Consider the following 20,668-nt stretch of genomic DNA (forward strand, 5'->3'; position numbering starts at 1 on the left):
TGTGCTTCATTTTCTTATGGGCGTACACAGTAAATTTATAGAATAGTAACTATAACAGAATCAATGAAAGAGCCAACTAGGACCTTGAACCAGAGTGCAGAAGACAACAAACTGTGCAAATACAAAAACAATGTAATAATAATAATAAATAAGGAATAAATATTGAGAACATGAGATGAAGAGTCCTTGAAAATGAGTCCATTGGTTGTGGGAACAATTCAGAGATGGGGCAAGTGAAGTTATCCCCTTTGGTTCGGGAGCCTAATGGCTGGAGGGTAATAACTGTTCCTGATCCTGATGGTGTGAATCCTGAAGCTCCTGTAACACCTTCCTGGCAGCAGTGAGAAAAGAGCATGTCCTGGGTGATGGGGAGTCTCTCATGATGCTGCTTTCAAGCGACAGTGTTTCATGTAGATACGTTCAATGGTTGGGAGGGCTTTACCTGTATTGTACTGGGCCATATCTGCTATTTTTTTTTTGTAGGATTCTCTGTTCACGAGCATTGGTGTTTCCAGTTAGTCTATGATGTAGCCAGTCTATATACTCTTCACCACTTATCTGTAGAAGTTTGTCAAACTTTTAGATGTCATGCTCAATCGTTGCAAACTCCTAAGTAGAGGCGTTGCCGTGCTTTCTTCTGTGAATGCCTGTAAGGAAATATATCTCAGGGTAGTATATGGTATTAAGTTTTGAGACCGCCAACTTGCTTTGTGGTGTATCATATACATTAAAAAACTGTTTTATACGTATATGTTTTAAAAAAGAAAGTAGTGAGATAGCATTCATGGGTTCAATGTCCATTCAGGAATTTGATGGCAGAGAGGAAGAAGCTGTTCCTGGATCGTTGAGTGAGTGTTTCAGGCTCCTGTACCTCGTTCCTGATAACAAAGCACGACCTGGGTGATGGGGGTCTTTAATGACGGATGCCACCTTTTTGAGGCATCGCTCCTTGAAGATGTTCTGGGTACCACGGGGGTTAGTTCCGTGATGGAGCTGACGAAGTTTACAACTCCCTGCGGCTGACTTCGATCCTGAGCAGTAGCCCAACCCCCACCTGTACCAGGCGGTGATGTTGAGAGGTACTGTCTCCACAGTACCTCTGAGGAAGTTTGCAAGTGTCTTTGGTGACATACCAAATCTCCTCAAACTCCTAATGAAATGTATCTGTTGTCGTGCCTTTTCTGTAGCTGCATTGATATGCTGGGTCCAGGACAGATCCTCAGATTTATTGACCCTCAGGATCTAGAAATTGACCACATTTTCCTTCAATATTCAGGGGATGGGGGGGGGGGGGGGAAGGCGTACATATTAGGTTAGTATGTTGTGGGTATGCTATATTGGCATTGGAAGCAAAGATGGCCCAGCACTTCCTCAGACTGTGTTGGTCATTGACACAAACAACACATTTCACTATGTTTCAATGTCCATGTGACCAAGCTTGATCTTTAATCTCCTTAATCTCAGTGTTCCTTCATCTTGCCAAGTCTGAATCCAAAAATTCCCATCCTAATATATTGTAGGTGTCTTTCATCAGAAAATTTGCAGTGCTTTACAAAGCTCTGCTACCAGCATCTCATTGGTGAATGGGAATGGGCTGTAAACGTTGACCTTCCCAGTGATGAACACATTATATGCCCGAATATTAATGAATTACAGTATCCAGCCCATTTTGTGTTGCATCTCTGTTTCTGTGTTGTTCTGCCGTGTATGTTATGTTGGAACTGGAATATGTGGTGATACTTGGGGGTTGCCTCCATTACATCTTTGGGTGTGTTGGTTGTTATCTTAAACAGTGCATTTTGTTGCATGTTTCGATGTTCATTAAACGTGCATCAGTCTAGCACAGGAACTGCCCCTTTGGCCCACAATGTTGTGCCGAAGCAATTAAATAAATAATCAAATGGCCAACTGATCCCTTCTGCCTACACAATGTCCATATCCTTCCGTTTCCCTCACGTTCATGTGCCTATCTGAACATCTCGTGAAAGTCTTTAATGTATCTGCCTCTATCACCACCTTAGTGCATTCCAGCCACGCTGTGTTTGTAAAAAAAACACAACAACTTGTCCCTCTCATGTCGTTTGAAACTGCCCTTCCTCACCTTCAAAGCATGCCCTCTGGAATTAGGTATTACAACCCTGGGAAACAATACTCCCCGTCTACTCTATCTATGCCTTTCATAATCTCATATGCCTCTATCAGATCTCCCCTCAGCCTCTGCCACTCCAGAGAAAACAACCCAAGTTTGTCCAGCCTCTCATTACAGCACATGCCCTCTGAACCAGGCAGCGTCCTGGTAAACCTCTTCTGTACCCTCTCCAAGCCCTCGCTATCCTTTCTACAGTGGGGTGACCAGAATTGTGTTCAATACTCCAGATGTGGCCTAATTGGTTTTTATAAAACTGCAACATAACTTCCTGACTCTTAAAATGCAATAAAGGCAGGCTTGCCAAATGCCGCCTTAAGCACCATGTAGCTGCTTACAGGGAGCTACGAGTCTGTTCACCAACACTGTTAAGTTTTTGACTTGACGGTGTACTGTCTCTTCACATTTGACCTACCAAGAAGCAACACTTCACATTTGTTCGGGTTAAACTCAATCTGCCATTTCTCCGCCCGTATCTGCAGCTGATCTATATTCTGCTTGTCTTCTATGCTATCCACAACACCGCCAATCTGCAAACTTACTAGCCCACCCATCCACATTCTCATCCAGGTCAGTTATATACATCGCAAACAGTAGCGATCCCAGCATAGATCGCTGCAGAACTCCACGAGTCAGACCACACCTGCAAAATAAATCTGAATACCCATCCTGCTTTCTGTCTTGAGCAGGGATTCCCAGCCTGGGGTCCACGGACCCCTTGCTTAATGGTATTGGTACATGGCATAAAAAATGTGAATCCTCTGCTCTAGAGCCACGTTTTTTCTCCCTTTTAACCCTTTATTTGTGTATTAAAACTAGCTCTCAATTAACCTTTACTGCAAAGCTCCTCAGTGTTCTGCACAGATTCCCTCTCCCACTATTATGACTTGTAGAATCTTGCCCTTATATCCCACCAATCAGGATAAAGATTATTTCCCTAATCTTTCTACAAAGTTCTTCACAAGGGACTTCAGAAGAATAGGGGTGACCTCATTGAGATTTATCGAATGTTGCTAGGCCGAAATAGAGTGGATGTGGAGAGGATCTTTCCAATGGTGGGGGGGGTGGGGTTCTAAGACCAGGGGACACAGCCTCAGAATTGAGGGATGTCCATTTAGAACGGAGGTGAGGAATTTCTTCAGCCAGAGAGTGGTGAATCTGGGGAACTCGTTGCCACAGGCAACTGTAGAGGCCAGATCATTGGTATACGTAAGGCAGAGGTTGATAGATTCTTGATTGGTCAGGGCAGAAAGGGATACGGTAAGAAAGCAGGAGTTCGGGGCTGAGGGGGAAAATGATGAAATGGTGGAGAAGACTCGATCGCCCAAATGTCCTAATTCGGCTCTTTTATCTTATGGTCTTATGGATGCTGCAGATGCTGGAAATCCAGAACAACACACAAAATGCTGGAGGAACTCAGCAGGTCAGACAGTGTCTATGGACAGAGTAACACACACAAAATGCTGGAGGAACTCAGCAGGTCAGACAGTGTCTATGGACAGAGTAACACACACAAAATGCTGGAGGAACTCAGCAGGTCAGACAGTGTCTATGGTCAGAGTAACACACACAAAATGCTGGAGGAACTCAGCAGGTCAGACAGTGTCTATGGGCAGAGTAACACACACAAAATGCTGGAGGAACTCAGCAGGTCAGACAGTGTCTATGGACAGAGTAACACACACAAATTGCCGGGGGAACACAGCAGGTCAGACAGTGTCTGTGGACAGAGTAACACACACAAAATGCTGGAGGAACTCAGCAGGTCAGACAGTGTCTATGGACAGAGTAACACACACACAATGCTGGAGATACTCAGCAGGTCAGACAGTGTCTAAGGACAGAGTAACACACACAAAATGCTGGAGGAACTCAGCAGGTCAGACAGTGTCTATGGTCAGAGTAACACACACAAAATGCTGGAGGAACTCAGCAGGTCGGACAGTGTCTATGGGCAGAGTAACACACACAAAATGCTGGAGGAACTCAGCAGGTCAGACAGTGTCTATGGTCAGAGTAACACACACAAAATGCTGGAGGAACTCAGCAGGTCGGACAGTGTCTATGGAAATGAATCAATAGTTGATACTTTGGGCTGAGAGCTTTCTTTAGGACTGGAAAGGAAAGGGGGGAAATGCCAGAATAAAAAGGTGGGTGAGAGGAGGAGGACAAGCTAGAAGCTGATGGGTGAAGTCAGCTGGATGGGGGAGAAGGAATGAAGTAAGAAGCCGGGAGGTGATGGGTGGATTTGAAGGAATCTGATAAGAGAAGACAGTGGACCATGGAAGAAAGGATATGAGGAGTTGAACCAGAGAGAGATGATAGGCAGGTGAGGAGAAGAGCTAAGAGGCCAGAGTGAGGAATAGAAGTATCGGAAGGAGAAATCGATATTCAGGCCTGCAGGTTGGAGGCTACCCAGACAGAATATGAGGAGTTGCTCCTCCACCCTGAGGTTGGCCTCATCGTGGCAGAAGAGGAGGCTGTGGACTGACATTTCAAAATGGGGATGGGGATGGATATTAAAATGTTTGGCCTCTGGGAAATACCATTTTCTGCAGATACAGAAGAGGTTCTTTGCACAAGGAAAGGAATCTTGCTCTGCAGTGCATTAGAAGTGTCGGCTGGGACTTTTCTGAGGTTGCTGTAATAACATTCGTCTGTCTTTACCCTACAGATGGGGAGTACTTCAGCGACGAGCAGATGCGAACGCGAGACCCCCTGCTGTACGAACAGTACATCAGGCAGTACATGACAGATGAAGAACTGCTGGCACAGAACAGCAGGAACCTGAGCGGTTCGATGAGCCTGTCAGACCTGCTGATGAACACTTATCAGGAAAAGATCGTGCAGGAGCGGTTACAGTGGCAGCAGGAAAGGGAGGATGCCTGTGAGGAGGAGGAGGAGGAGGAGGAAGAGGAAGACGAGGAGGAAGGTGCCTTTTTAAAATTTTCGGAGCTTAAATTTTCTTTGAGGGAAATGATTCAATAAACCCTAAATGTTACCTCCTATTTATTTATTCAGAGATACGAAATTTGCAGTTTTGGTCACCTACCTGCAGGAAATGAGTAAATAAGGTTGAAAGATTACAGAGAAAATAGACAAGAATGTTGCCAGACTGAAGGACCAGAGTTATAAGGGAAGATTAAATAGGTCCTAAAGTCCTAACTTTATTCTTTGGAACCTAGAAGATTGAGAGGAAATTTGATAGAAGTATACACAACTGAGGGGTATAGATAGGGTAAATGCAAGCAGGCTTTTTCCACTGAGTTTGGGTGGGTCTGCAACCAGAGGTCATGGGTTAAGGGTGAAAGGTGAAAAGTTTAAGGGAAATGTCTTCACTCAGAGGGTGGTGAGAGTGTGGAACGAGCTGCCAGCACAAGTGGTGCATGTGAGCTCGATTTCAATGTTTAAGAGAAGTTTGGATAGGTACATGGATAGTGGGGATATGGAGGTTATGGTCCTGGTGCAGGTCAATGGGAGTAGACAGTTTAAATTGTTTGGTATGGACTAGATGGGCCAAAAGGCCTGTTTCTGTGCTGTACTTTTCTATGACAATGACTCTTTCAGATATGGCATGGAACAGGCCCTTCCGGCCCAATAAGCACATGGCACAGCCACCCACCTATTCAACCCCAGCCTAATTCACAATGGCCAATTAACCTACTAACCGGTACATCACTGGACTGTGGAAGGAAACCCGAGCATCCGGAGGAAACCCACGTGCACACGGAAAACTTGCTTACAGAGGGCTCTGGAATTGAACTCGGAAATCCAATGCTCCGAGCTGCAATAGCAACGGCTTACTGCTACATTACCCCACACTATCTGTAGGAGATTTAAACACAAGGGGGATGTGTGAGGATGGGGAGGGAATAGTAGTGATGGGATGGTGGGATACAGAACACCTCAGAAGCTGAAAGCTGAAATGAAAGAACAGTGGACATCTTTTATATTTGAGTTCTCTGCTTATATATTCTGTGTTTTTGCCCATTCTTGTTGCCATTTGGCATGATTTATTAGTATTTTTTATGTGGGGGAAGGGTTTGGGGTTTGATGTTCTTGTTTCCATTTGCTTGATTTTTTTCACATGGGGGTTTTGATAATTATATTGCCATTTGCAAGTTTGTTTTTAATGTGTGGTTGGGGTTAATGTTTTTCTTTGAACGTTGTGGAAGCATTGGAAAGGCTACAGAGGAGATTTACCAGGATGCTGCCTGGTTTAGAGAGAATGCATTATGATCAGAGATTAAGGGAGCTATGGCTTTACTCTTTGAAGAGAAGGAGGATGAGAGGAGACATGATAGAGGTGTACAAGATATTAAGAGGAATAGACAGTGGACAGCCAGCGCCTCTTCCCCAGGGCACCACTGCTCAGTAGAAGAGGACATGGCTTTAAGTTAAGGGGAGGGAAGTTCAAGGGGGATATTAGAGGAAGATTTTTCACTCAGAGAGCGGTTGGTGCGTGGAATGCACTGCCTGAGTCAGTGGTGGAAGCAGATACACTAGTGAAGTTTAAGAGACTACTAGACAGGTATATGGAGGAATTTAAGGTGGGGGATTATATGGGAGGCAACGTTTGAGGGTTGGCACAAGATTGTGGGCCGAAGGGCCTGTAACTCCGTGGTTTTCCTGGTTTCATGGATATCTGGAGAAAATGAATCTCAGTTGTACACTGTGTACATACTTTGATAATAATCTTTAGTGTTTCAGTATGATACAGGCCATTCCAAGCCAATGAGCCCGCAGTGCCCAATTACACCCATGTAGCCAATTAATATAAGTCTTTGGAATGTGGGAGGAAACCGGAGAACTCAGAGGAAACCCACATTGATCTCGGAACTGTAAATCTCCCTGATTTGTAATAGGGTTGTGCTAACTACTCTGCCACTGTGGTGCCTCAAATAGTTGTAATGTTGGTATTACTCTAAACCTTTCTTATTGAAGACGTAGCTTGGATTATGTTTTCCTAGTATCACTATTTCAAAGTTTAAAGTCAATTACATCCTTGCTGTCTACGTGATCCACAAGCCAGGGCAGTACGATATGGAGAGCAAACTGTTGCCCACGTAGCAAGCTGCCCCTCTCCACGCAGCTGATGAAACCGACAGAGTTTGGCATCAGCAGTGTCACGGGAGTTGCCAGTCAACAATTGAGCTCAACGTAAGACTCACTTAGGGAATCCAGCTCCAGATTTTTCCCTCTGGGTTTACTCCTGAAGCCTTCCTCATGAGTGGTAGAGCTACAAGGCAGCGGAGGTGTGAAATATGAGTTTCCCTTCTCTGGGTGAGCTGCCAACCACAGCTTTTCAGCCCCATCTACCTGGTGACTGGTTTTAAGGTGTCAGTGAACAGCTTTTGCCCCTTCTCCTGTCAGTAGAAATGGTTCCGTCAGGCTTAGTGGCTAAGCCACAGATGGAGGCCAGGAGCTGGACTTGGTTGTCAGGGGCTATTTGAGATGCATGCCATTGGGAGCATTTAATAGGTAGTGGGAGTTTGTCCACCCATTCCCACCTCTAATCCTTCCCTCCTACATGGCCCTCCTTTTTTTAAATCTTTGGGCCTACATAAGACTTGATGGGCCAAATGGCCTTGGTCAGCTTCATCATGGGTACTAGCCTCCATGGTTGCCAGGACATCTTCAAGGAGCGATGCTTCAAAATGGGGGCATCCATCATTAGGGAGCCCCATCATCCAGGTCATGCCATCTTCTCATTGCTACCATACAGGAGCCTGAAGACACACACTCAATGATTCAGGAACAGCTTCTTCCCCTCTGCCATCAGATTTCTGATTGGACATCGAACCCATAAACATTGCCTCACTACTTTTTTATTTATATTTTTTGCACTTATTTAACTATTTAATACGTATATACTTTAATTCAGTTTCTTCTATTATTATGCATTGCATCATACTGCTGCTGCAAAGTCAATGAATTTCATGATGTGCTGGTGATATTAAACCTGATTCTGATAACAGACTCGATGGGCCAAGTGGCCTAATTATACTCCTATCTAATGATTTTAAATGACATTCATGCGTCTACCTCTACCCCACCACTCTCCCCGCGAGGGACTGAAGGGGGGGACCTGTCCTCTCCTTCACCAGTCCCCATCCCCTTTTCCCTCTCTCACCTTATTTCCTTGCCTGCCCTTTGCATCCCTCTGGTGCTCCGCCCCCTCCCTTTCTATCTTCCAAGGCCTTCTATCCTCACCTATCAGACTCCCCCTGCTCCAGCCCTGTATCTCTTTCACCAATCAACTTCCCAGCTACTTACTTACTTCATCCCTCCCCCTCCCAGTTTCACCTGTCACCTTGCATTTCTCTCTCCCCTTCCCCCACTAAAATCTACTCATCTTTTTTACTCCAGCCCTGCTGAAGGGTCTCAGCCCAAAACGTTAACTGTACTTTTTTTCTGTAGACGCTGCTTGGCCTGGTGAGTTCCTCCAGCATTTTGTATGTATTGCTAGCAACAGAATTAGGCCATTTTGTCCATCAAGTCTGCTCTGCTATTTCATCATGGCTGATCCATTTTCCCTCTCAGCCCCAATTTCCTTCCTTCTCCTGGTAGCCCTTCATGCCCAGACCAATCAAGAATCTATCAACCTCTGCCTGAAAATATACTCGATAACCTGGCCTCCACAGCTGCCTATGGCAACCAATTCCACAGACTCACCACTCTCTAGATAAAGAAATTCCTCATCTCTGTTCCAAATCTCTATTCTGAGGCTGTGTACTCTAATCTTAGACTCCCCCACCATAGGAACTGTCCCCTCCACATTCACTTGAGGCCTTTCAACATTCGATAGGGTTCAAAGAGATTCCCCCTTAATTCTTCTGAATTCCAGTGAGTGTAGTCCCAGAGCCATCAAATGCTCCTCATATGATAAGCCTTTCAATCTTGGAATTGTTTTCCTCCTTTGAAAACTCTCTCCACTGTCAACATATCTTTCTTAGATAAGGGTCCAAGATGCTCTCAATACTCCAAGTGAGGCCTCACCAGCACCTTATAAAGCCTCAACACTACATCCTTGCTTTTATACTCTAGTCCTCTCAGAATGAATGCTAACACTTCATTTGCCTTCCTCACCACAGACTCAACCTGCAAATTAACCTTTAGGGAATCTTGCACGAGGATTTTTTGCACATCAGATTTTTGAATTTTCTCTCCACTTACAGTACCATATATGGGCCCAATGACCATTTGGCTTCCTGGTCCTGGTGGATGTTGGGTGATGGGTTGGAGATATGTCTCTGCCCAAGGAAGTGTAAGATGCTCCTTCCTCCGCTAGCCTGCAGGTCACCCTTGGGCAAGGTGTAACACCTGCTTAGTGCCCCCCCCCCCCCCCACACACAGATCAGGGTCATGTGAAACCATGGGAGCAGGTGGTGGATGATGCGTATCACATGTCGTGGTTATGTGACCACTGACAATCTCTGAAGAGTATTGATAATGCCTGGGGTCACCCTAAATTCATAAGATACACCCAAAAGTTTTCAGGAAGCATAATCTTTATTGTCCAGTGTAAAGACACTGCCCAGAAGTAGGCGATTGCAAAATCACTTCTGTAGAAAAATTTGCCAAGAACAATCATGGTCTTTGAAAGACCATGATCACCCACGTCATACAACACAGCATATACTGAATGAACAATCCATGTATATAAGCTATCTTGTGTATTTATAGCATTATTTTATTACTGTGTTTTTTATCTTATTGGGTGTTTTTAGTGCTGTATCGGTCCTGGAGCAACGACTATTTTGCTCTCCTTTACACTTACGTACTGCAAGTGATATTAAGCAATGTTGAACCTTGAATCACATATTGTAGTGCAGTGTGGGCGGCTGTGGTTAGTGGTTGGGTCCTTTGGTTACTCAGCCTCTCCTTTCACAGCTGTTGCTTACTCTCTGTGGCAGAGCCAAAGTCATTCTCATGCGGCACAGCTCCCCCTTGAACAGATTTCCTCCAGGTGTATCTACTCGGTGCAATGTCGTCCCAGTTTCTCGATGTCATGTTGAATTTCTTCAGGCTGATTTTTATGTTGTCTATCTTGCGCCAACACTCCCCTCTCTATACAGAGGACGGACCCATGTCCAAAGCTGCGGAGTGGGTGCCCAGTGACGACGAGAAGATCATGCTGAGGGAAGAATTCGTGAGCCGTATGCATCAGCGCTTCCTCGACGGAGAAGATGGAGACTTTGATTACAGGTAATTTTCATTTACCTTCATGCATTCAGCACAGAGGGAGGCTGTTTGGCCCATTATGACTATCTCTGCTATTGGGAAATCTGAACTAGTTAGTGTAACTTCCCTGTTGTTAATCTAAGTGCCTATTCTCCATCCAGAGAGTTTTCTGTCAAGCTCTCCAGTTTAGATCTTGCATAATACTTCTTGTCGCTTTGGTAAAAGAAATAAAAGCGTAGACTATCTTCTAAATGAAGAAAAGGTTCAAAAATCTGAGTTGCAAAGGCACATGGGAGTCCTCATACAGGATTCCCAAAAGGTTAATTTGCAGGTTGAGTCTGTGGTGAGGAAGGCAAATGTGATGTTAGCATTCATTTCAAGAGCACTCAAATATAAAACAAGGATATAATGTTGAGACTTTTTAAAGCACTGTTGAGGCCTCACAGAGCGGTTCTGGGCTCCTTAGAAAGGTTGTGCTTTCAAAGAACTTTGAGAGTTCAAAGGAGGTTTACAAAAATGATTCCAAGATTGAATGGCTTGTCGTATGAAGAGCATTTGATGGCTCTGGGCCTGTATTCACTAGAATTCAGAAGAATGGCAGGGGGGTGGAGGGGGAGCCTAATTGAAACATTTCACATGGTGAAAGGTCTTGATAGAGTGGGCATAGAGAGGATGTTTCCTCTGGTGGGAGAGTCTAGGACCAGAGGATGCAGCCTCAGAATAGAGGGGCAGCCTTTTGGTATGGAGATGAGGAGGAATTGCTTTAGCCAGAGAGTGGTGAATATGTGGAATTCTTTGCCACAGACAGCTCTGGAATCTGTCTTTATGTATATTTAAGGCAGGGGTTGATAGATTCTTCATTGGCCAAGGCATAAAGGGATACGGGGAGAAGGCAGGAGATTGGGGCTGAGAGGAAAATTGGATCAGTCATGATGAAATCACGGAGCAGATTTGATGGGCCAAATGGCCTAATTCTGCTCCTATATCTATGGCCACTTTCTGTTGACATCAGTCTTCTCTGATCATTCCCCCTCTGGGTCCTAAGAATCACCTGTTAGGTTGCTTCCTGTGCAACATGGCACTGCAACACTTTGTGTCACTGTTCTTTCCCTGCATTTCAAATCATTATCTTGAACACCTTTTCAGCTAAGGGCTTCCGTCTCTTTCATCTGTGGCATCAGGACCAGGTTTATTATCAATTACACGTGAAATTTGTTGATTTGCAGCAGCAGAAAAGTGCAGTACATACACTCAGTGGCCACTTTGTTAGGTACATTTGCAAATATTTATCAGCCAATCATGTGGCAGCAACTCAATATATAAAAGCATGCAGTCATGGCCAAGAGGTTCAGTTGTTGTTCAGACCAAACATCAGAATAGGGAAGAAATGGAATCTAAGTGACTTTGACCATTGAATGATTTTTGGTGCCAGATGGGGTGGTCTGAGTATCTCAAACTGCTGATGTCCTGGGATTTCCACACACAGCAAGCTCTAGAGTTTACAGAGAATGGTGCAAGAAACAAAAAGCATCTAGTGAGTGGCAGTTCTGTTACTAAGAGAGGTCAGACTGGTTCAAGCTGACAGGAAGGCAACAGTAACTCAAATAACCACGCGTGTATAACAGTGGTGTGCAGAAAAGCATCTCTGAACATACAACACGTCGAACCCTGAAGAGGGTAGGCTACAGCAGCAAAAGACCACACCAGGCCCCACTCCTGCACCTAATAAAGTGGCCACAGAGTGTATATAAACAATAAATAAGCAGTGCAAAAGAGCAAAGATAGTGAGGTCAAGCTTGTGGTTTATTGTCTGTTCAGAAATCTGATGGCAGTGAGGAATAAACTTTTCCTTAAATATTCAGCATGTCTTCAGGCTCCTGTACCTCCTTCTTGATGGTGGTAATAAGAAGAGGGCATGTCCTGAGCAGTGGGGGCCTATAATTATGGATGCTACCTTTTTGAGGCATCACCTTTTGAAGATGTACTCAGTGGTGGGGAGACTGGTGCCCATGGTGGAGCTGGGTGAGTTACAGCCCTCGGCAGCTTTTTCCAATCCTGTGCATTGGAGCCTCCATACCAGACAGTGATGCAGCCTGAGAGAACGCTCTCCACGGTGCATCTGTAGAAATTTGCTAGAGTCTTTGGTGCCATAGCAAATTTCCTCAAACCCTTCATGAAATAATAGCCTCAAGAGATTCTGCAGATGTTAGAAATCTAGAGCAATACACACAGGACCTGATGATGGGTCTCAGTCCAAAGCTTCAACTCTTTATTCCTCTCCATAGACACTGAATGACTTGCTGAGTTCTTCTAGTATCTTGAAGGAAATACAGCCACTGGTGTGCCCTCTTTGCAAATGCATCAATATCTCTGGCAGTCATGGTACCATGAACGAGTGCTGCTTTGTTAGAAAAGCATAAGATAGTGATAGCAATAGTTGGATTAAAAGTTACCATCTCATTGTTTTGATGATTATTAAACTAAAGTATGTTGCAGCTGTTATTGCACTGTTTTTGCAAGCTTGCTGCTTATAAATTGGCCACATTATTTCCTCAGTTGCAACAGTGGATGCATTTCAGGAAGAAATTAATTGATTGGTTTAACTCTCATCTACAAATTTAAATGGAATGTTTTTTTAATCTACGTGTATGTCACATGAGAAGGGTTGACTACGAGGCTCTGTCATTCTTTATTTCTGTCTGCCTTCACTTACTAGACCACTATCAGTCCTGATGAAGGGTCTCGGCCCAAAACGTCAACTGTTTACTCTTTTCCATGATGCTGCCTGGCCTGCGGAGTTCCTCCAGCATTTTGTGTGTGTTGCTTGGATTTCTAGCATCTGCAGATTTCCTCATGATTGTGAGACCCCTATCACTGTCCATCTTTCAATTTTATTTGTCCTATTAACGCCTAATAAAATGACAGGGAAGCAACAAGTTTTGTGCTTCTTTCCTGACTTCCAAAAGAACCTTGGATTGTAAACATTGGAATCCAGCGACTGGCTGTGTGGCATCTTGTTGCTTCCCCTGGGAAAAGTCCCTAAAGAAAAGTCGTTGTCATCTTCACTCTGTCTGCTATCCTACGAAATGATATCCTGCTTTGGAGGTTTGCCCCTAACTTTTATTTCAAACGGAAAAAAAGAACACTGTAGTCCATTATCTCTGTGCATTTTGATACATGTGAAAATAAATGCTTGCCAGTTTTCACATCCTTGAAAGTAATCTATTAGATTAACCGAAAAAAAAAACAGCATATTGTTTCGCTTCCAATGCAAATTTGTAACTTGTGGTGTTTCGGAGACGTGAGACTCTCTCAGCCGTGGCTCAGTTGGTCGCAGATTAATGGTTCTGAATCAGAAGCTTGAGGCTGACACCCCAGTACAATGCTGCTCTCTCAGAAATGTCGTCTATCAGATGAGAAGTTAAATCATGGCTGTGTCTTTCCCATGATCACTGTTGAGAGTTGTAGCATGTCATTGGATTCTGATGTTTTTTTTAATCCAAGGTTCTTTCAGAAGTCAGGAAAGAGCCACAAGCTTGTTTCTTCACAATGATTTTATTAAACACTGTTAGAACAAAGAAATGGGAAAAACGGACAGTGATAGAAGTCTAGTAAGTGAAGGGAGAGAGAAGCAAAGGAGGTCTCATATAACATGCATGTAGACGAGAAACATTCCATTTAAATTTGTGGATAAGGGTTAACCAATCAGATAGCCCCTTTTCATATAATGCATTACCACAAGAAACTTCCAGAATCCTAAAAATGTAACCACTAGGGGACACACTGAACAATTGCATATACATACTGTGGCCACTAGGAAACATATTAAGCAGTTACGTGTATGTAAGTAGAGTCATAGAAAAGTACAGTTACAGAAGCAGGCACTTTGGCCCATCTAGTCCATGCCTAGCATTATAAACTGCCTACTCCCATCGACCTGCATGTGAGTTTAGCCCCCTCCATATCCCTACCATCCTTGTACCTATCCAACCTTGAACATTGAAATCAAGCTAGCATGCACCACTTGGGCTGGCAGCTCGTTCCACACACTCACCACCCTCTGAGTGACAAAGTTTCCCCTTGTGTTCCCCTTAAACTTCTCACTTTTCACTCTTAACACATGACCTGAGGTTGTAGTTCCACCCAACCTCAGTGGAGAAAGCCTGCTTGCACTTACCCTATTTATACTTCCCTCACATTTTTATACTTGTATCAAATCTCTTCTCAATCTTCTACCTTCCAAGGAATAAAGTCCTAACCTATTCAATCTTTCCTTATGACTCAGGTCCTCAGTCTGGCAACATCCTGGTAAATATTTTATGTAATCTTTTAACCCTATTTGCATCTTTCCTGTGACTAGAACTGCACACGGTACTTAAAATTAGGCCTCAGCAATGTGTTGTTCAACTTGAACATAACATCTCATCCCCTGTACTCAGTACTTTGAATTATGGAAGCCAACATGCCAAAAGCTTTCCTTACGACTCTATCAACCTATAATTATAAAAAAAATACAAGCAGGTAATTAATTGTTAAGCCGGAAAGAAATTAACAATAAACCAGGGTTTCCAGCCTTTTCTATGCCATTGACCCCGACCGTTAACCAAGAGGATCCGTGAACAGCCTAGTGTAGCAGCAGTGCGTTATTAGAGGCAGCACGGTAGCGTAACTTTATTACAGCACCATGACCCGGCTTCAGAGCTGCAACAAACCCTCCTTCAACCTTGAGTCCCTCAGTGCCATCCTACTGATCACCGCCACCAGTACCCTTAACGTGCCATGTGCAATGCCACGCTCATGCAGTCAGTAAGTTACCTGTAGGGACTAGGTTAAAAAACAACGTCAAGCAAACTATGAAGCAGGGTTACAAACCTGGGGTCCACAGACCCTTTGCTTTAATGGTATTGGTCCATAACATTTATATTTTTAAAAAAAAGGTTGTAAAGTTTCATGTAACTTCCAGCTTCATGATAATTGGCAGCAGGGGAAATTGTAGAGCAGCACGTTCGTAAAGCGGTTCGCATAATACCCACTGTTACTGTGTTAGCTGGAAGATCAGGGTTCAATTCAGCTCATTGGACCGGAGGGCCTGTTCCACACTGTATCTCTAAATAAATAAAAAAGACTGGAGTTCAGTTCCCAGCACTGTCTACAAGGAGTTTGTACCTTCTCCCTGTGACTGTGTAGATATCCTCTAGGTGCTCTGGTTTCCTCCCACAGTCCAAAGATGTATGGGCTAGTAAGTCAGTCAGTTACGTGGGTGTATTTGGGTGCCACAGGCTTGCTGGGTTGGCAGGACCTGCACTGTATCTCTAAATTTTAAAAAAAGCCTCTCGGCCAATAACCAGTGCTTATTACATTGCTCTGGAAGCTTGCTGTCTTCACCAATTTGTGCCACAACTTGACTGCATTTCAGATAGTCGTCGGTGGTGGCAAAACACCTTACAAAATCCTGTAGCTCTGAGAGCTGCAGAATAAATGGAAGTGTTTTAATTCCCCCATTTGTAATCTGGGTTCACACAGGAATAAAATTAGCACAACGCTTTACGGTACCAGCAGCCTGGATTCAATTCCCAATGTTATGCATAAGGAGTTTGTAGGTTCTCCCAGTGTGCGTGTGGGTTTCCACCAGGTGCTCCGGTTTCCTCTCACAATCCAAAGATGTACCAGCTGGTAGATTAATTAGTCATTGTAAATTGTCCTGTGATTAGGCTAGGATTAAATCGGTGGGTTGCTGGACCGTGCAGCTTGTTGGACTGGAAAGGCTTGTTCCCTTAATAAATAAAAAGATTGGTGTTCAATTCCTTCCACTGTCTAAAAGGAGTTTGTACATTCTCTGCTTGTAGGTTAATTGATCATTGCAAAGTATCCCCTGATTAGGCTAGGGCTAAAATCGGTGGGTGGCTGAGTAGCACAGCTCAAAGGGCCTATTCCACTCTGCATCGCATTAAATAAATAAAGCACTAGGCAGATGACACTCATTTTAATAAATACTGTTTAGAAAACCTCCATAGAAGTTGTTATTTTAAGACCCATCCCCTTCCCCTTTCAGTGCTGTTGACGACAATCCAGATTTTGACAACCTTGACATTGTGAATCGTGATGAAGAGGAGCGATACTTCGATGATGAGGAGCCGGTGGAAATTGAGGATATGGAAACGGAGTTGGACAGGGAATGACAGGATTTGAATGCATTTCTATTAAATCTCTCTTTTTCTAAGTTTTAAATTTATCATTATGTCTGAGTTCCCTCCACATTTGTTGAGGACTGTTAAGAGAAGATATTGTGGTTTTGTGTACACAGTATGCCCAAACCATGAAACAGGTCTCACCACTTCCATTTCACTTCAAAAAATTGATTTAATTGGTCAATTACGCTGGAGCTTTGGACTCAGCTTCCATTATTTGAACAGGAGTGGAACCCTCCGGCTATTATGTCTCCTGTATCCTCACTTTTTGTGATTTGCATGGAGTTAGCTGCAGGAATAATCTAGCCCATAATACCTCATGGGCATCAAGAGCTTTTCTGATTCCCGGTCAACTTACCGATTCCTCTTTTATATGTCAAGCTAGGTATGGCATCTCCATAGTTGAATATCTTGTATCTGTTCAAGAGGCATAACATTGGGAGAATAATGTCCTGAAAGTGTTGGTTCTCTTAGGCACTCTTTTGCCTTTTTATTTTTGATGATGAGGCTGTTGACTAGGGATGGCATTGACCTTGAACATACACCAGCGGTTTCCAGCCGGGGATCTCTGTGCTATGTGACTCTTTAGCTCAGTGTCATGCAGCACAGATACAGGCCCCTCACAACACCGTGTCCATGCTGGCCGCTAGGATCCCATCCAGACCAAGTGCATTTGGTTCTCATCCTTCTGTGATGGTTTAAGAACTATCTAGATAGGTGAGTGGTGTAAAATACATAAGTGGTTTCACCAGTCCCTCAGGTAGTGTATACCAGATTGCCTTCAGACACCCCCCACCATAAATTTATGCCCTAAAATTCTTGTTTTTGTTTTGTTTCCATAATATTACAGCATTGCTCGTGGCCAAGTGGTTAAGGCGTTCGTCTAGTGATCTGAAGGTCGCTAGTTCGAGCCTTGACTGAGGCTGCGTGTGTGTCCTTGAGCAAAGCACTTAACAACACATTGCTCTGCGACAACACCAGTGCCAAGCTGCATGGGTCCTAATGCCCTTCCCTTGGACAACATTGGAGGTGTGGAGACTTGCAGCAGGGGCAACTGCTGGTCTTCCATAAAAAAAAAACCTTGCCCAGGCTTGCACCCTGGAAACTTTCCAAGGTGCAAATTCATGGTCTATCGAGACTAACGGAGGCCTACACACAGCATTACAGCAATTGGGTTAAATTTACCAGCCCCGGACTAAAGCTGGCAACTTTTTTGGTCTGAGCACCAGTTACTCAATTCAATTTCAGTTCATTTAGGTTCAAGTCAAGTTTAATTGTCATTCAACCATATATGAATACCCAAATGAGACAATATTACTCTGGGGTCAGGGTGCAAAACACAGTACCAATGGTCACACACAAGATGGCAAGCACAAATGGTTTCACAATCATGCAATAAAGAGTCAAAAACTTGTGCCATCAATCCACAGTTGAGCGCAATAGAGCAAACACGGGGTGGGGGGAGTCAGCACCACACCTGACCCTAGTGGAGTGCACCAGACCCGCCCCCCCCCCACACTCAGGCGGACCCGGCTTGAGGCCCAGCCCTCGCACAGAAAGACAATAGGCCCATATAGAATATATTTTAAAATATGACCACACAAATATACATGTATATAGCCCAGACATTCCCCAGCCCACCGAAATCTTCAGTCGACACAATAGAGCTTGTGGGTACTCCTGAAAAAGGAAACTGAAATGCTTAAACAAGTGTGACAAGGCATTGAACTGTAAACTGCCACCTTTAGGTGAAGCAATTGTGTAGGCATGGTCTGATCTCAGGTGGTGCAAGATGCCGACGAGTTTCCCAGCCTGATGAAGAGGAGCTTGGGTGCTCGCAAATAACTGCAAAGTACAGGGTTCAGGTTCATCCTGCACAATGAGCGTTTCCAACCTTTCTTATGCCATGGACCATGCCATTAAGCAAGGGGTCCATGGACCACAAATTGGGAACCTCTGTCAGGAGCAAAACTGAGACACTGGTCACTGGCACAGTTTAAAACACACATTTATTACTTTGGGTTTATCAAAGGAGTTTAATTTTATTTTCAGCTCCTGTATATTTAGCTTTTCATTCCAATGTGCTGAATGGAATTAACATTAAATAATTTTAGAGTCATTTAGGGTTTTGGATGTGTTATTAAACGATTTCTCTGAACAACTAAACCTGAATACTTCGGGATGTAGCTATGGAGTTTACGCTGCTGATCACAAAAACACACCATGAAATTTCCCGATCCAACATTTTTATTTAAAAATCACCTATATTTGTCATTTCAATTCATAATTCAAGTCAGAATAACTGATACCACGATTAAGAAATGCATTTTTATTAGTCCACAAATCAAACAGGTCATCAATGATAGGCTTCTAGTGGGACTGGAGAAAATCACATGGAAGGTATTCAAGGATGCTGTTGAAAGTTTTCTTGGCAACTACGGAGCATCAAACTACGTGCAGCTGGTTGACAACATGCTTCAAGCATACAAAACCATGAAGTGCAACATGTCACTAAAGATTCATTTTCTGTATTCCCATTTAGACTTCCTGCAAATCTTGGTGCTGTCAGTGACAAGCACGGTGAAAGGTTTCACCAGGACATTGCGGTCATGGAGAAACGGTATCAGGGCAACTGGAATCCATCAATACTAGCTGATTATTGTTGGACACTTGAGTGAGAAGCCTCAGACACTGAGTACAAATGAAAATCATCAACAAAACATTTCTGATTATATTCAATAAAAGTTATTTTCTAGTTTCTCCAAATTCCTATGTGATACAAATAGTCAAATTATATTTGTGTTCATCTTCAAGCAGTCTATCATCAACATTGAGGGGAGAGAACGTGAATGTTTCCTTCACCTATATGCACTGAAGATGTAGCAGTCAGTGAGATGAAAGATCTGAGTTGGATGCTCAAATACTATTTTTGTCATCCAAGTTAGTAACTAGGGAGTTTCTTGTTATCCAGGCCTGGCTGATGAATACGACCATAAAACATCATCATGTACTATGTCATATGATTGTTTTTAGCAAAGTCTTCTACAGGAGTGGTTTGCCATTTCCTCCTCCTGGGCTTTACAAGATGGGTGACCCCAGCCATCATCGATACTCTTCAGAGATTGTCTGCCTGGCATCAGTGGTCACAAAACCAGGACTTGTGATATTTACCAGCTGCCCGTACGACCATCCACAACCTGTTCCCATGGCTTCACGTGTCCCTGATCCCTGGGGGGGTGGGGGGGGGGAGGGTCTAAGCAGGTGCTTCACCTCGCCCAAGGGTGACCTGCAGGCCAGTGGAGGGAATGAGTGCCTTACACCCCCTTTGGTAGGGACGTACCTCCAGCCCACCAGACAAAGACACGAGCAGAATTTGGCCAGCCGAATCACATTTATTATACTGATGTACTGTATTTAACATGAATTTATTTGTTTCGCATAACATTTACTATAGATAATACAATTAATAAATAGAGTAGAGAAAAAAGGAATAACGAGGCAAGATGTGATGGCGGAGCAGAAGAAACTGTTTCTAAATGTGTGTCTTCAGGGACTTGTACTTTCTCTTTGATGGTAGCAACAAGTAGAAGGTCTTTGGTGACAGATGCTCACTGCCTCTGGAAGATTATTGTTATATTTAACCCTATCCTCCTGCCTTCTGTTAACCCCATACTAATCAAGAACTATTAATTGCTGTCTAAAATTCACCACCTGGCTCAAGAAATTCCTCCTTATTTCAGTTTTAAAGTGGTATCGCCTTATTCTGAGGCTGTCCCTGGGATCTGAGACTTTTTCACTAATGGAAGTGCCCCCCCACACCCACTCTATCCAGGCCTAGCGTAGTGGATATTGGTTACTCAACTGGTAATTCAGAAAAGAGTTGTCACAACAATTTGTTATCTTGAATTTTTTTTATAAGTTTAAAAACTGCTGTGATACTGTTGGAGAAACCCAATTGATTCACTAATATCCTTAAGGGAAGGTTTAACTCCTCGTTCTACACATGATCCTACCCTGATGTAATTCTATATGTGACTTCAATCTCATACCCAAATGTCAGACATTTATCTGCCCTCCTGAAGCTACCTATAACCCTCCTGTGTTGTATTGAATTTCCACCTTCTCAGTCACACAGGGATGGACAGGAAAC

The 20,668-nt window shown here is 43.8% G+C and overlaps 1 protein-coding gene across 5 annotated transcripts in view; it reads left to right on the forward strand.

Moving 5' to 3' along the window:
• ccdc97 (coiled-coil domain containing 97) overlaps positions 1-19,284 on the forward strand; it is a 30,227-nt gene extending 10,943 nt beyond the window's left edge. For 4 of the 5 annotated variants that reach the window (XM_073063842.1, XM_073063838.1, XM_073063841.1 and 1 more), the window contains exons 3-5: positions 4,821-5,078; positions 10,225-10,354; positions 19,061-19,284. In XM_073063842.1, the coding sequence (XP_072919943.1) occupies positions 4,821-5,078; positions 10,225-10,354; positions 19,061-19,196 (524 nt within the window). In that variant the 3' untranslated portion in view covers positions 19,197-19,284. Of the gene's footprint in view, positions 1-4,820; positions 5,079-10,224; positions 10,355-16,382; positions 18,638-19,060 lie in introns of those variants that run through there. The other variant, XM_073063840.1, reaches the window with a different exon arrangement.
• Positions 19,285-20,668: the final 1,384 nt, after the last annotated feature.

This window comes from Hemitrygon akajei, chromosome 12, assembly GCF_048418815.1.
Source record: "Hemitrygon akajei chromosome 12, sHemAka1.3, whole genome shotgun sequence".
In the NCBI taxonomy this organism is placed as follows: domain Eukaryota; kingdom Metazoa; phylum Chordata; class Chondrichthyes; order Myliobatiformes; family Dasyatidae; genus Hemitrygon; species Hemitrygon akajei.